The sequence below is a fragment of the Centroberyx gerrardi genome, chromosome 1, assembly GCF_048128805.1.
Source record: "Centroberyx gerrardi isolate f3 chromosome 1, fCenGer3.hap1.cur.20231027, whole genome shotgun sequence".
Lineage (NCBI taxonomy): Eukaryota > Metazoa > Chordata > Actinopteri > Beryciformes > Berycidae > Centroberyx > Centroberyx gerrardi.
Genome location: NC_135997.1, coordinates 36,701,444 through 36,719,324, shown reverse-complemented (window position 1 = coordinate 36,719,324; position 17,881 = coordinate 36,701,444). Strand labels below are relative to the sequence as shown.

The window sequence follows — 17,881 nt, the reverse complement described above, 5'->3', positions numbered from 1 at the left end:
TAATGTCACTCATTTCAAACACCAATCTGCCAATCAGTTAGTGAAGGATGGGGGGCAGACAGACGTGTGTGTCTGTGTGTGCGTGTGTGTGTGTGTGTGTGTGTGTGTGTGTGTGTGCTATTACTGTGTCTTTAAATAATTCACAACATGTGACACAGAGATGAAAAATTATCTGCTCCACTATTTATCTTCTGCCACCTAATGATCCACATCATCATCATCATCATGACAAATTAATATTTCATACAGAAATTATCAAACTGACCATGATGTTATTGTTGCTGACGGTGAGACCAGAACAGACCAGTATAAACCAGAACAGACCAGTAGAGACCACAACAGACCACTATAGACCAGACCTGAGTGGACCAGACCAAAGCAGACCAAAGCAGACCAAACTAGACCAGACAAGACCAGAACTGACCAGACTAGAAATGTCCAGACGTGACTAGACCAGATCAAACCAGACCAGACCAGTCCAGAATTATTTTGGTAAAACAGTGACAGTGTCTGGTAAGTTAGTTTATTCTACAGGCAGCCAACCTTCAGGCTGGTGAATGCTGTTCCTGATCTGCTTACAGTGCACCGGCCTTCCTTCCCATCAGCCCCATCTGCCCTGCCAGCTCCCAGAAGGCCACTGGGCAGTAAACCGGCAAAGAGACGACAGAGGACCGACACAGAGTCAGACTGACTGACTGTGGCCCGGCAGCAGCTGGTTAGCTGAATATTTGTTCCATCTGTCGCTGCCTTCAGGTGCTGAAGGACTGTAATTATGAGTTGAGCCACATGAAGGACCGGCAGTGGTAAACAGACTGGGACAGTTTGAATTCTCTGTAAGACCTGAGTTGCAGAGATGTGAGGTTTAGGGGCGGAGAGCATGTAGCATGTCAGTAAATGATGGTAACAGTGATGTAATTATTGTTTGGCACTGCAGGTAATAACTAGTATTGTTGTATGTTTCTGTTTTCACTCTGTTTAACTGTTAGTTGTCACACATTTTTTAATAAATGAAGACGGTTACATTCTTCCACCGCAGCACAAAGCAGCTCAGTGCCGTTTGATTCCTAAAGTGAAATATCAGCCACCAAAAAAAAAAAAACACGGGTTAACGTTATCGGGTCAATTTGTTATTTCCAAAAGCACTTGAATGCCTGACAACTCACATTCCCAACTTCTGATCTCCGAAGTAGGAGCTTACAAAAGGCACTTGAAGGCAGCATATTGTCAGGGTGCTGTGACCTCTGACCTCCTTACTCTCAGCTGCTTGTAACGTTGGTGATGTAGGAGCTGAAGCTGATTCTGTGGTTGACCTCAGAGTCAGCTCAGCTTCACAACCTGCTTGAAATGTTCTGATCCCCAGCTGACAGCCTGGCTGCAGAGGGGAGAAAGGTCAGAGGTCATCTGACTCAACAGGGCCGACCAGAGGGAGCAGCCATGTTGGTGTCTGTCAGTCAGCCAATCAGAAGCTGAATGAGTTGGTGATTGGCCGGCCGGTTCAGCAGCTTCACAGCAGGTATTAAAACAACATTACATCAACATGAGACTGACTGACAACAGACAGTTCTGCTCAGTCTACTGACATCCAGGAGGTCAGGAGGCAACCTGATCTCATAAAAAGTCATGAAATGAGCACGAACTCTGAAACACAGATTTACCCGCTGTGGACAAGAATGACGTGAAAATCACGTTCCTCCACACAAACTGGATTCTGTGACAACAACATGAATTGGACACGACATTTCCAGCTAAAGGTTGGCTAACGGTTCAGTTTAGGAAACTAAAACAACTTGGTTAAAGCTCCACATTCTCCACTGAGTTTTATTTTGTGTCTTTCTGTCCATTCAAAGCTGTGTGTGTGGTGTCATGAACCAAAAACACTCTCAATCCATTTCTCCACGTTCATTTTCCAGCATCTCTCTGAGCCTTACCAAGAACAGGCCGTTTCTGTCGCCGTGTCTTTAAGGCTCATTAATATTAACGACCCTCCGTTCCGATCGGCTAACCGTTTCGAGAGCGAAACGTGAGACGCCGCGGCCCGGCGGCTACAGGTAGGGAAAACTCTCCGGTAATAAACGATGACGACCGCTCGACCGCTTTGAAAAAAACACTTTGTTAGTCTATTATTTCTTACAGAAATGATAATGAGCGAACCTTTGTGACGCCACAAAGTTACGGAAGTCCAAATGGCTCGTTTAGAGGCTCGCTTTTCTAATATGGATTGTGTGGATTTAGTTTTGATACTTTCACCATGTTTAGATAGACCATCCAACTCCTTTATCATCACAGAGGAGAGGGAGTCCTGTTTTACACCATATGGGACCTTTAAGGTTTGGGAAAGGCTTTGGTCATGGTTAATTAAGAAAAAATTTGACTCACAGTAGAAATTTCCTTTGTACAAGCTGGGAATTGAACTCCGGTCTCCAGCATTGAAGTCAACCTGATCCTCCCATCCACCACCTGACCACAACACCTGACTTCCTGCACTTCTTCAATGTGACACTACTAAATGTTTATAGCTGTGCCTCCTTCACGTAACCGTTTCATGCCATGATTTCTGGGTAATGAAGTCCTCAACATTCAAAAAATTACCTCTCGCTGCCATTTGCAGCCGCCAACATCCGAAGCATCGGTGGAGGTGGATAGTTAAACTGTCCCAGCATGTGTTTGGTACCTGCTGGTCATTTCCCTCCTCGCTCTCGGGGAGTTTCAGAATATCGGCTGTTTATTTCTACTAAAGCTCTGAGAAAATGTGAAAAGACTCAGCGTTCAAACAGCAGAGCAGAATTCCTATCAGAAGAGCGTTTAGGCTGAAGCTATTTCAGCAGCCTGTGGTGTCATCTTTATCTGACAGACCAGAATACTCTGTCCTTATTCATCCTGACAACCAAGGTCACACACTTCCCTGCAACACACACACACACACACACACCCTGTCCCATGGTGAGCGAAACTATTTTCTTTTATTTTTGAGCACTACACGTGATTTCAACGCTGCGTCTATTCTTTAGCTCTCATAAAGCCCAGGATCTTTTTGGCTCTGTATAGCCCAGTTTTAGACCTTTACATATTTAAACAATGCATAAACAAGCTGTAAATATCAAAAATACACACCAGAGAAGTTCATACGTACAAGATGCTTTATTTTTATCATTTGCAGTCATATCGTATCATCGTATCATTTGCAGAAGACGCAGTCTAAGACGGAGACGTTACTAAACTTTCACTGTTGAACACTATGGAGCCTCATTTAGCCTCGACAGCTACAACCATTTAGATGTATTTTAATTGGCTAATCAAGGGATCATCGGGGTCGTCACAATGTGTTACATGCTGTGACAACACACCAAGCTGAGTACACACATCCAAACAGCAGCCAAACAGGCCAGCTGACCTACATAGAAACTCTCAGTGCATCAACACACACAAAACATCAGTCACTGGTAGTCTTTCATTGCTGCAGAGTAAACAATGAGATAATAGTGAATGAGTGAGTCTGGTAGAGTCTCTGTCACCCAGAATCCCCTGCAGGGCGTTGGGCTGCTGATTAAACATCCATCCAGAACAGGACGCTCACCGCTTTCACCGAGCCAAACCCTGGATTACATCAGAAACCATGAATGGGCGAGGAAAGCTTCTTAAAACCTGATTAAACATGAGCTAATATTGATTCATATAGCCTGATCAAACACAGCTTCAGCATGAGTCTTCACCACACGTGTTCAGTCTGTGGGAGACACTTCAGTCGGCCATGTTAACCCCCCGCCTGACCCTCCTCCCTCCGCTGCACCGCTGACAGATGACTCCCTGCACAATAGCAGACAGCTCCATTAGCACATAATGACATTTCTCCATTGGAAACCACAGATGAATGTGTCCGATGTGACAAATGAACACACCCAGATATGAGCTGCATAGAATAGAGGGATTAGTTTAAAACTGAAAATTACTTTGTTTGCATGTGATTCCTTCAATGTTTTTTATGAATCCACATCAGACTCCCCACAGCTTCTGCTTTGCACTTCCATTTTATATTCAGTATCAGTGTAACTGTCTGTAGCTGCTGATTGTCTGGCAATGTGTGAACAAACTGTACTTTTTATAACTGTATTGTTAGCATGAAACAGAGATCTTGATCTCAATGAGACTTCCTGCATAAACAAAGGAATTATTATTGTTATTATATCATACTGTCTAGTTGCTTTGCAACACATTCAAAACTATTCAAATAAGTCTGTACAGCGGCTGTGTTCACATGCATACTAATGTCAGAGCATAAAATGTTGTCCTTCCTGCTTTGATGAGGTTGTTTTTCTAAACATGGGGTCAACAGTCTGGTTAGACCGATATTAGCCTGTTATTAAATATCAGATATCATCCAGTCAGTGTCGTCCAGCTCTGATATGATGGAGGTTCCTCCTGACTACAGCTACAGAAAAAAGGCTGAAATACCTGACATGACACTTTTTATTTATTCATTTAATTATTCAATTATGTTTTCTGTGAATTAATTTTTCATTTAAAGGCAGTAATCTGTCCCATGCTGCTAACCCTAAAAGATTAGATTATGAGTCTGGTTTCAGTGGAGTTTTAGTGTCCCATGATGGTCTAAATGTTTCAGAGGCTTTTTCAACCTGATAAGAAGAACATTCTGGAGAAAACACTGAACACTTCTAATTTTTTGGCTTGAAAATTGTCGAATTTAAAGATACTGAATATCGGCACAAAATATCAGCTATCGGCAGCTTTAGTCCCAAAATATCGGCATCAGCTCGGCCTGTAAAATTCCCTGATATTCTCTGAGAATGGATTAAATTCCCTGACTTTCCCTGTCTGGAACACAGAACAGAATGATATTCCAGAAATTGTAAGATCAGTGGGAACGCTGTAATAGTCCCGTAATATTGGAGATACAAATCAAAATACTTTATTCATCCCTAAAGGGGCAATTCAATAAACAACAAGAGACCACAATATACAACTATTCATACACATAAAGATAAGAAGAAAACAAGATATAAAATAGGTATAAAAAAAGAAACACTATCCAATTCTGTCCACAAGTCTTATGGCTTCTGGAATAAAACCAACCTTTCTTCTGTTTGTTTTCCATGTGGGGCTCTGAGTGCATTCCTGAAGGCATCAGAACAAAAGGCTCATGGGTAACATGTGTCGGGTCGTTGATAACAGCATACGCCTTTTTGAGGAGCTGTTTAAAATTTAGCTGTGCGAGGATCTCTGTGTTTTCCCAATCAAGTCAGAGCTAAGTCGGCTCCTGTCTTTCTGACTTAGGGATGTAAACCAGCAAATAAATGAAAAGGTTAAAATGCTTTCAATAAAATAATTATAAATGTTGTCAGTATTCTGCTGCCAACAACAAAGGAGTGAAGTTTACATAAACAATACAGACGCCGCTGCACCTTTCTAACAATGACATCTGTATTCTCACTGAAGTATTTGGATTATTTGGAGATGCCGCATGTAAACGTCATATGCTGTTGACAATAACCTGGATAAGCTCTTTTCCCAGCTATGAGAAATCTGAATAGGGAGGAGGGATTTTCCCATATACATGAACACATGTAGTATCCCCAATATCCCCAGGATCCCCAGTATGAGCCAGTATGAGCCAGTATGAGCTAGTATGAGCCAGTATGAGCTAGTATGAGCCAGTATCCAGTGTGAGCGTAGTGAAGAGTTAAGATCCAAATGAGAAAAACATGACATCTACTCTCACAAAAAGAACTGAAGCTTTGGTGGACAACATGAGACACTTCGACAGACCGGATCCTCTAGATTCACAAAGTATCAATGAAGAACTCATGGTTATGACTTGTTATGGTGTTTGTGTTGATACAGCCAGACTGGGTGAACTGGGTGAACTGGGCGGACTGAGAGCATAAACAGAATTTGAATGTGACTGGCACCCATAGCCAGCAATGTAGAGAATCCCTTAGCATGTAGTAATATGGGCATATTCTCAACAAGCATTGGCAAATTTGCAAAGCTGAAATCTAGAAAAGTGAATTTGTAGTATTGGTGTAATATGGTAGATTTGGAAAAAAAAAAGCTCATGTTGTTGCAGTGATATTGTGGCATTTACATGACTTAAGCGAATTGGTAAATATACAACATTTCGGCTAAACTCTCATATTGTTTTGACCGGTCACTGAATTAGTGCTGCATTTTCTGTAGCATAATAGTTGTGAATTCTAACTGCAATTTCAGTTTGCTGATAAGTTATGTTTGGTTGGGTAGACAGAGATCACAACTGTGCCCCTGACTGGGAGAAGTGGTCCAGAAGTCAACCATCATTTAAAGTCCTATTCTATTCTAAACACCTAGCTGGCAGGTGAAACAGTGAAAGTGGCCTGTGGCAGGGCTGGATGGAGTACTACAACATCCTACTCAGGTAGAAGTATTGTTACTTTGCTGATATTTTACTTCGGTAGAAGTAGGCTACTTTTTATAACAGAGAACGTTGTTAGCTGTGATCTTTCCCATGTGATTCTAAAAGGACGAGAGGACAGAGTTCAAACTAGATTATTTTCATTGTAAAAAATTACAAAATTACAAAATAAAGTGCATAAACAAAGTAAAGCCAGATTCCTCTTCTCTTCTTTGCTGACACATTCACAGCAAATGGCTCCACAATTGGCCAATTTAGTGTCCAGTGATTGATGCTTATGAAGAGCCTACAACATTTGTAATCTGTAATGGATGCAATTTAAAATATAGCTAAGTACAATACTTCAGCAAAAATGTAAAAGTAAAATTACTGACTTTAAAAAATACCTAAAAAAGTACACAAAAAGCTACTCAATTACAGTAACCTGAGTAAATGTAATTAGTTACTTCCACCCTTGCTGGTGGGTTTGGGGATGAACCAGACTCCATGGCTCGTGCCCCGCCCGTCACATTTACTTCTCCTGTAATATTGAGTCAGTCACAGAAGTTAAACAGCAGCTGCTCTGTAGTTTGTGACATGGTTTAGTTTAGTGTGTCTGGTTTATAATGTCTCTCTCTCTCTCTCTCTCTCTCTTTCCTGTAACTTTGCCTGTAAAGAGGCAGATGGAGCAGACAGAGGAGGAAAACAGCCGTGACCTCACTGCAACCCACTGGATCAAAAACTGGTTTTGTCACATGAAAACAAATAGGGAGTGTGTGACAAAACAACATGCTCTAAATTACATTTACATTCTACAGAGTTATTTATCTGATTCTCCGATCTAGAGAGACTTCCAGTGAGGTCAACAGCAGAATAAGATTCAATTTCTAGATCACCAACATTATGAGAAACCAATGGTACAGAGGTAAAGGGTCAGAGGTCACAGCACCCAGACAATAGATGGAAGAAATACTCCTGGGAGGCTAGAATGATCATAATGATAGAGGACTGCATGCTATATATTAGCTACTATATACAGTATATATATATATATACAGTATATATGATCATGATGCTGCTGGTCAGAGGAATGTCTGACTTGGTCTGAGTGTCTGGAGAAGACAGACTCCCATTGATCTGCTGTTACAGCTGCACACTGAATGGTGATCGCCTTCAAAAGGCTTCAGACCGCCTGAACCTCGACACCTGGGTGACAAATCCGTCCCATTGGCCAGGGACAGTGCTGATGCTGACCTGTGACCTCTGTTGTTGGCTTTGGCGGGGGAGGTGGAACCTAATCTGCTCCACTTGACTGCAACAGTCCTATTTCTCTCTAGAGTCTCTGGTTTGGTACCAAGAGGTCAGAGGTCACTAATATCAGAGAAACCACCAATCACAATCAAACTTGACCCGCCAACTCAGAAACCACAAGACACATGAGCTGTTCTATTCAGAAGGTCGCTTCCTTCTTCCTTGATACCTAACCTAACCTAGAAGGTCGCTTCCTTCTTCCTGGATACCTAACTAGGAACCTTCCTAATAAGGCTCTTTGTTTGAAATAACTGGTTTGAGACAGACAGCCTTCCTAGGGAACGTCATGTGACTGCAGTTAACATTACACCCCGCCAACAGCCAGTGTGAGCAAATGCTTTTTCTAAACCGATTAAAAGAAATGATAAAAATCAAACTGCCTTGAACAGGCTGCTGCAGCAGTAAAGTTATCGCTAGCTAAACTACGCAGGACGCTCTCCAGAAACAACTGACTGGACTAAAATGAAGTAATATGATTCACTATTGACAATTTTCACTGAAAATTATAGAGGTATTTTATTTTTTATGCTCATAGGTCCGTTTTGGATAAGTTTTTCTCAAAGCAGGGACTTCCTTCATGCCATTAATTTTAGACAGTTTGGGGGAAGTTTCATTCTTCTTCGCTGATGTTGCAAGGTGTTGTGGGAAGTCTTACTCTGCCTGAGGAACCACTGCTTCTCTCAAAATCAGCCAAAACAAGGAACCTTAAAAGGAAGCGTCCTGTGTCCTATCCGAATGAGACAGCACTACAACTTGAAAATTTCGATAAATAATCAGCTTCCTTGGGTTTGAGACAGAGCCATGATGAAAACATTGAGACTCTGGTTTCATTTGGAAGCTAATTCTAACCATATTCAGCTCTGTTTTACATGGACACACATGGGGAAGACAAGCTGTGAAAGTCCTGGCAGCTTCTCTCTGATTGGCTCCATGGAGATAACAGCATCTGGTAAAGAAACATGCAGTTTGCCTGTTTTCCCAGACTGAGAGTTGTTCGGCTCTCTGAAGAAGACAGAGTGTATTATGGGTAGACAGAGCGGGACCGGAGAAGCGCCGAGGTCTCTCAGGAGGAAATGAAACAGTGAAGGGGCTCGGAGGGACGGTTCAGAGCGGAGTTAATATCCTGTCAGACATCACAGTCCTGCGGGAGCGTTCAGGTAAACGCTAACTCCACTGAACTCCACTGAACATATAGATCATGTGGACTCATTTCCTCTGCATGCAACCTGCCAAGGATCAGTTTTACTGGCCAAAATAATCAACATACATTTTTTATAGAAATGTGTCACCCAACCTGTTTTCAGTGCTATTTTGTGTGTGGAATCAGGTTCTGTGTGAAACATCCAATAAAAAGACGAGATGAGAGTTTTGATTTGAAACTTGCTCACCTACTTATACAATGGTTTTTTTGTTGTTTTTGTCTTCATTTTATCTTTTTGGTAATGGAAATGGAAATAACATTCAGTTTTAACTAACGTTAGGCCGATTAAACATTCAGGTGGCGGAGAAAACAGGAGAAAAAGTTTGCAGATGTTTAGGGAAGTTTGCTTTATGTAGAGCAGCTTAACAGGCAGCCAATCAGGAGAATGTTTGATTTGCTCTGATTTGATTGGGTCACAGTCAGAGAGAGTGTACAGTGGCCAGCAGGGATAAAGTCTGACAGGCAAAGACCAAAAACTGGACAAAACTGAGGTGTTCAACTGTCATCGTCTCAAAAACGCTTTACTGACTAACTTTGCGGGCATTTGGGGCTTGGTGGGTGTTAGTTTCGGACCGGGACGCCGCGCCGGGACGCCGCGCCGGGACGCCGCGCCGGGACGCTGGAGAGCTGCTTAAAGCTTCAGCGTGCTCCAACACTCTTGACTTTACACACACAGGCCTACAGCTCTGCTTCAGCACTCTGACATTTCAATACAAGTCGTGACAGAGAGAAGAGGCTGGACTTTTCCTCATTAGTGGAAGCAGGAGGTGAACTAAAGGTCGGCGGTGTGAGTCCCGCCCGGTCCGAGCCTCATTACACAGTCCGCTGCTCGCTTATAACACACAGAATGTTTAGACCACAGGATGAAAACTTCAGCCTGGCTGACAAAGCATCTGTATTAACAACAATAACCTGATTTTCACCTGAATGAACCTGCGTCTTCTGTGATCGGGTTGTAATCAGATAGCACTTAACCACATAAAAATCAAAAAGTGTAAACACACCCAAGATTCACTGAATACAGAGTGTAATGTGATCATCCAAACCAGCTCTGGAGGTGGTCAGAGCATCCGACCACATTAACAACAAAGTGTAAATTCAATGTAGAAGAGAAGATACAAAGAGCGCTGCATGAGAAGAGATTGACCTCTAGTGCTGGAACATACAAAATGTAAAAAAGGGCCATTCTCAAAAATAATGCCTAGGCACACTTTTTGCAATGAAAATGATTAAAAGGCGTTTATTGTATTGGCTTACCACCGACACGTTTTGGCTTACCTGATGAAGGCATGTAAGCCGAAATGCATCACATGTTGCATGTTCCAGCACAGGAGGCCATGATCTATCTCTTTTCATGTAAATTCAATGTGTCTCTAATACACATATAGGAGCTACGTTACTGGAAAGACATGTTTGAGTGTGGGCCAACTAGGAAGCACAAGCAAATGGTGAATGGGTAACAAGCGAGACGAGGGGGTTTACTGTCAGTTTTAAAGGACTTAAATATTACGAGAGGAAGTGATGTGTGTGACAATCTGGTGAGGGAAAGAGCAAATCGGATTTCAATCTGTATATTGAAATCATATCGCATTTTACTGCAACGTGTAAATCCAATCCAGCTACATCAGATCTGGACACAATCTGCATACAAGACACATGATGATACAGGTGGAAACAGAGGCCATGCTGGGCCAGCCTGGTTCAGAGGTTGTGCTCTCCAATCCAGCGCCTCAACAGCTTCTTAATTAGTAAGCACACACACACACACACACACACACACACACACACACAGATCTATACACTCCCAGGCAGGCACACACCTGCACCAGCTATGCAGCCTCTGGCTAATTACTCGGCTCACATTTTTTAAACGCTTCAGTGGGAATGCTGTGTGTGTGTGTGTGTGTGTGTGTGTGTGTGTGTGAGTGTGTGGTATGTGTGTGGTATGTGTGTGTTAGCAGGACTATATCTTAAGTCCTGTTAGGTGCCAGTTAACTAGCGGAGCGGTAAAGCCAGATTGTGGATTTGGGGTGTAGGGGGGGTCAGCCTGCTCAGCCACAGCTCAGCATTCAGGTTGCTATGGAGGGACTGGGAGGACTGGGAGAAGGGGGTGGGGGGTGGGGGGGAGTGTGTGTATGGGGGGGGGGGGGGGGGGGGGGGGGTAAAGAGCCAAGACTGGCCGGCCCGTATGTCCCCCTCCAGGCCCCGGAGCTCGGACACAGCAGAGCAGACAGTAACGGTTTGTCTCTTTCTATTGGAGTTTTAACACCTCCAACACACACCACCCTGCTGTCTACACACACACACACACACTGCTGCAAACACACACACTCCTCACCACTCTGACAGGTTAGCTAACACTTCTGCCACAGGGCAGCAACTTGTCAAAGTCAAAAATATTCATCAAAGCAGGGGTGATCCAACAACTTCATATCACAGACCCCGAAATAAACAACACACAGAACCACAGACCACACTGTTAAATTCAACTGTTTCCACTGTACAAGCTGATAATAGTGGTGAGAGTGTAACCTATTATTAGAATAGTCATTCTTCTAAATCCCCAAATTGGGATAATTTCAAGTGAATTAAATAACAGTGAAATTAAACTATTCCTGCTGTTGTCTGGAACTCCTGGAGCCTCCTCAAGCAAGCAGGGTTCCCACTGATATACAATTCCTTAAATTTTCCATGACTTTCCATAACTAAGTCGGAGCTCTTCCATGACCTAAAAGTTTGTTTTTCAGCTCTGAAAAGTTGTAAAGCACTAAACAGTCTGGTTTCCACTCCAGTCGGGCTGAAAACCTCCACATACTTGCCCAGATAATTTAGCATATTCCATGACTTTCCCTGTCTGGAATACACTTCCCCAAAAAAACCCCTGATATTCCAGCAATTCCATGACCAGTGGGAACCCTGCAGGTCCCCGAACCCCAGTTTGAGAACCACTGGATTGAAGTACATTTAACTGTCTCATTTCCTTTGATTACTGTGATTACCGCACAAAGCGTAAAGCATTAAGAACATGAAGAACAGACAACATGTAAAGTTGAATAAAACCTCTAAACAGCATCCAGCCTGCTGACAGCTGCTGGTGGTTAAAGCAGATAAAGCCATCAGCAGCAGATTTAGCGGACAGCGGACAGCAGAGCGTGCGGCGGGAGGCTGCCGGGCCGAGGAGCAAGGCACTTACCCTCCGCTGCTGGAGTACGACTCCCAACCTGCTGCCGCTGCTCACAGGACAGACTGATAATCCCAACCGAACCGAACCAGCACGACCAGGCAGACCCAGACGCAGCTGAAGACTGGAAAACACCAGTCCCAAAGAAGAATAACGGAGCTCTCGCACTAGAACAGTAGAGCTGTAACAGTAGAACAGTAGAGTTCTTCACAGTAGAATAATGGAGCTCTAACAGAATAGTAGAACTCTTAACTGGGAGTGTTTAGTAGAAAAAAAAACAAAGCATGTGTTCACAGAGAAGCTCCTCTACAAAATGTCAGCCTGGAGGCTAAAACAGCTCCACCCCTCTCTCCCTCTCTCTCTCTCTCTGTCTGTCTCTCTCCCCCTCTTTCTCTCTCTCTCTTGCCTGTTCCAGCACGTGAGTCTCTATCAGATCCTCTGAGTGTAGCAGACAGCTGGACACACACACACACACACACACACACACACACACAGACACACACACACACACACACACACACACAAAGGGAGAAGCAGTGCAGCCATATTGTATTCTGGCCAGTGAGTGCTTGGCAGAAGTTAACAGGACATTCTTTGGACAGCAAATCCAATCTTTTAATACAATAAAACAATAACAGAATACCCTAGAATATGCTGGGGTGCCCTAACATACCCTTAAATATCCCAAAATACCATAGAATACTGTAGAATACCCTAAATACTCTAATATATGCAAATAAAATACCCTAGAATGCTCTAGAATACGTTAAAAAACAACAACATAGCATAGAGTTCTCTGAAATACCCTAGCATACCCTAAAATATCCAAATTAAGTACGCCTAAAATACCACAATACCCTAGAATACTCTAATATACCCTAAAATACCCCAGCATACCCTCCACAGAGCGCAGACAAAACCCAGAGAGCGCAGCACCACTGCCAAGTAAAAACCACACATCTGCAAAAAGTCAGTTTGTTAGGAATGAAGTAAAGGGTGCTTATTTTTCTCATTGACGTTCAGGTATTTTAGAAATTCAACAGCGTGGTTTCAACAGACTCCAAGGATCCAAAGGTCCTGAAACTCACTCAACACATAAATAACCACGGAAACTTAAATTCCAGTAAGAAAGACAAGCGCCAAACCTGCAGCAAGGTGTTTTTTTATCAGACAGCAGCTATATGGAAAGACAGTCATAAATCCTGTCCGGTGTGTATGGTGTGGACTGTAACTTCCTGCAGAGTCCGGCTCTTATTAGTGCCTTTAGGTTCTATCTGCCTTCATGTTTATCGGCTGCGTTACAACAGGAATGATCTACAGCACCACTACTGCTGACCAACACCAGACTCTGTTTGGTTTGCAGAGTGATTTAACAGGCAGCGTGAACGCTAGTGGATTAACACAGACTTGCAGTGTTAGATAATGTAAAGGCTTTGGTTTCTGCTGACTGTAAATTCTGTTATCTTCAGTGAGTCCTGGAGGAGAAAATCAGTAGAGAAAATATTGCAGGCATCCACCGACAACAGCAGTATGGAAACAGGGGCAAATCATAAAATATAAATTACAAAAACAGCATTGACATGGTTGGGCTGCGGTATGAAGAGCATCTAGCAGGACATTCAGTGTAGAAGAACAAGTTTTCAATGACAGAGGATTACAACCCTGAGCCAGTGTGCTGTGCCTCGCTCCACCAGCCTGATCAACAGACCGGACTGGTAATAACTAGCAGGAAAAAATAACATACACACTGCAACGGATCTTCTTTGCTGTGGCGTTCGGGGTAAAGTGGCCCCTTAGTTTACTTTGTCATAAAAAACAAAAGTGTGTACGGGATAAGTTTGTTTTTTCTGACTAATAACCAGCAGCTAGCCATCGCTCATCAAGCACACTTAACACTCTGTAGGGTTAGGTTTAGTTGGAGGAGAAGAAGATCCTCTATTGATCCCTGTATAGAAACTCTCTTTTCTCTTGCTCCCCTCCACAGGGAGGTCAGAGGTCAGAGGTCAGCTACAGAACAGCAGCCCTGGAGCTGGGAGGACTCAAGGACACTTCAGCAGGGTGGGGACACTAGTTTAGCGGTGGCTGTGGATCGGTCTCATCTTGACTCAAATTCCTCTTCTTGTGGGACGGCCATTTATGTTGTTAGCAAAACATTTTGGAGGGAGGCTACATTAAAGCAAAGCATCATGCACAGGTGACCATCTACTTAACGTTATCAATGTCCCCAAATCAGTCAATCAATTTTTTCATAATTTAAGATGGTTAATCCAGAGTGAAATATTATATTTTCTATATTTTCTATAACTAACTCACAAATCCAGTCAAGAACACTACTTCATAGTGATGTGATGCGAAACCCACGGGTCCCGCAGGTTTATCCGCGGGTGGGGCGGGTTAGGGTCGACTGAAGATGATATTGAGAACGGGTCGGGCGGGTGTGGGTCAAATGGACTACACACACAGTACACACACAATGTAATTCTAGACTAAATTTCAATGGGTTTTATATTTAATTAACGCGGTCAAGGCGGACTGGAGAAAACGGAAAAGTTGGACTTTTCCAATGTATCCGTCACTCCACTGCCATCAGAACCATTTGTCCACATGTTTGTGTTTTACGTCAAAATTGTTTCCCATATGAATGACTGGACTTCCGGTGTACAATAACACAACAGAATAGTCCATTCTGAATGGGACGTTACTGTTTTCATGACTGCAGTCATGAAGGAAAGATGGAAAAGAAGTCGAGGAGCGGCTTAAAGAAGAAGGTTTAATCCTGGAGACACTGAAACATGGATTGTGGAGAAAGGGACGTAACTCAGTATTAGGGATGTGTTGCTACTGTTATTGTTGTATCTGCTAATGCTAAGTGGCAGGTGTTCCTCCTAGCATCAGTGACCCTTGACCCCAGAGGGTCCTCAGACACAGCAGAGGGACCCTGGGTGTCCTCGGGGAAAAGGACACTGGGGGATTTCAGAATGGATGAATAGTAAGAAGCTTGGCTCAGAGAGCTGAATAATGAGGAAGTGCTGTGTGTCTGGGTAATGCAGGACACAGCTGCGCTCCATTAGACTCTGTTAGAGTTAATAGAGAGCTAAGTGCTACACAGCGGCACACGAGCCAACAACACTTCAGCTCTAGGGACTATTTACTGAATATTCAATCAGCTGAGGAGGTGGACTTTTTCCACAATCAAAATACATACCAGGTGATTATCAAATCCACGCATGCCAAGTCGACACTTGTGTACTCAGTTGTGGAGAACGATCTTCCCAAGTCGTCTTGGAGAGAACGAACTTCTCAAGAATGCAAGAACAGAGAAAGCCTCTTTACAGTTTCAGATCGGCTGTGTTCTTAACATCGTGCGATCATGGAAGTCACACAGCAGTTCATTTTCCTCCCTGTTTCAACTGTTTCTGTGCTGTAGATTGTTGCGTTGTTTGGACGTGATGCATCGTTCTCGCAATGAATCTTGGGGCTTCCCATTGGTTATCGTCAGCCAAGTCAAACTCTGATGCTTCCTCAGTAGGCAAGTAAACTTGCGGATCTTTATCCTTCCTTTGACCTTGTCATTTTTTTGTTTTGTAATAGTACTTAGATATGATGATAGATATTCCATCGGATGCATGGAGGATACAATGATGCATTTTAAGAAAGACCCAAGATCCATCCAACTACTTGGCAAATAATGAGAATGAAGGTTCTCTCAATAGATAATAATTCATTTCAGCTTCCATTTTCGATTGTATTTAAGTGGATTGGGCCCAGGTGTAGCTTCCAACAATATAAACCTTTTCAAAACTAATTTACCATTTCTCTTTGGTTATTGATCCTCACCTTTATCAGTGGATTGTCCTCCAGGTTGGATGTTGCTTCCATTCTGCTTCTGATTTGTCAGCCTTAAACCAACCTGTAAACAACCACAAAACCAGACACTCTTAACACGGCATAACATAAGACAGGTACACAGCATGGACGAGAGACATTACAAGCTACAGCAGCATGTGAATGAATGAATGAAGGAATGAATGACATGGCTGAGGGTTAAGTTCATTCATACTCGTTTGGAACAGCCACTAACAGCACTTTACTCTTTTACTCTCAGCACTTGGACATAAAACGAAAGCCACCAAGTTGCCAGGAAAATCTAAATCCTTGTCATTGGCTCCTTGCTTAATGTCAACCATGTGCTTTGTGTTGTACTGTAGCAAGAATGTGTGTATTCAGCCAAACGAAGCATGGATGTAGAAAACAAATAGACATGGGCTCTGTTCCCTCATTTCCTAAGAGACCCTGTACTGAAGACTGAAGTGAACCTGCGGCTCCTCCAACACTCCCTGCTGCTCCGGGGGTTCAGGCCAACGCTAGCAAAACACATGATTAATGACTTTTGGCTGGAGTGCCAGTTTGCCTTTTTGTTCTCAATAAATTACTTGTGTTAAACTAAACACAATGACACACAGTTAAAAAGACTGGAAAAATCTCCACTACAAGTGCCTCACGGCCTGAAATATTTTCATTATCTATCACCGAAGCAATTAAATCTTCCTACAAATGGATCATTTTAGGCAAAGTGCCATCCATCAATGGAATGTACACACTCCAGTTTCCAATGTTAGAGGTGGTAATTGATGGGATAAAGAGCTAACTAGCCTCTGGAGCTCTGTTCCCATGAGCATGTCTGGACTGGACATTTAAAGAGCAGAACAGAACAGTGATTGGCTTCTATCCTACATGCAGGATAAGCAACGCATTTCAAGCTTAGCGGTCATCCTCGATGCTACTCTTTGAAGACCCCATGAAGTGGCATGGAAAGCGTGAGTTGCTTCCGTGAATTGGCGTATTTCCGAATTAAACAGAAAGTCAGGCCGGGAAGCATCAGTGGGATGGGGCTTATTTGAATATCGTGGAAATGAGCACATCAACGTCAAACCCCGCAAAGATCAAACATGGACAGAAGTCTGCACTCGGTTGTGGAGGAATATTCTCCACCAAAGAGTTTTAGGTGAAGCAGCCAAAAACACTCCATCTCAGCTCGCATGCTAGACAACGGTCTGTTCATTTTGATGTAAAATTTCTAAAAATCTATTTTTTTTTGTCATTTATTTGGCCTTTATTGGTAAATAGGTGTACACTAAGTCCAGCAACATCGACAAAAAGGTAAAAAAAAGTTATTTTTAATTTCAGGGGGTCGTGCCTTATGGTTTTGCACCTACAAAGCAATTAATAAACTTTCATCTTCTGCATTGAAGTGGCGTCCAACCTTTTCTTTTTGCTTGCTGCAGGTCTTTTGGAAGCCCATATTTTTGCACTGGACATTTAAAACAGCAGCATTCTAGTTCTGAAGCCTGGGCTTGAAGGGACCGCTGCAGAGTTTGCCTTGAATTCAAACCTTTGAGACGTCCCACCGGCTTCCCCAGAGGGCCTCCAACCCCGACACTTCAGCCTGACTCCGGCTTTAAGGCTTCAAACCATCGCCCTTTCATATGACTGCTGAATATGCAGGGATGGAGGAGGGCAGGAGGTCGCACTGGGTCAGCTGACTTAATGTGCTACTACTGTCTCTGCACTGCATCTGTAAGCTAGTGGATGTGATATAATGACGGCACAATGAGGAGAAGACTTCCAACATGCAGTCACACGCAGCGAATCCCAGCATCCCACTGGGTAAATGGAAAGTGGTGATTATCTAGAACAGCCTCCCTTGGTGGGCCGGCTTGTTACTCGTTCCATATAATTACTGGTGCTGTTGGTGTTGGGAGACTACAGCATCAACAGCATGACAACACATCTATAAAACACC

The 17,881-nt window shown here is 43.2% G+C and overlaps 1 protein-coding gene across 1 annotated transcript in view; it reads right to left on the bottom strand.

Annotated features, from left to right (window-relative positions):
* The window catches only part of plekhg4 (pleckstrin homology domain containing, family G (with RhoGef domain) member 4), a 47,526-nt gene that overhangs the window by 28,558 nt on the left and 1,087 nt on the right, over nt 1–17,881 (bottom strand). Inside the window, exon 2 of the mRNA XM_078284317.1 lies at nt 12,091–12,259. Coding sequence (XP_078140443.1) covers nt 12,091–12,259 — 169 coding nt within the window. The remainder of the gene's footprint in view (nt 1–12,090; nt 12,260–17,881) is intronic.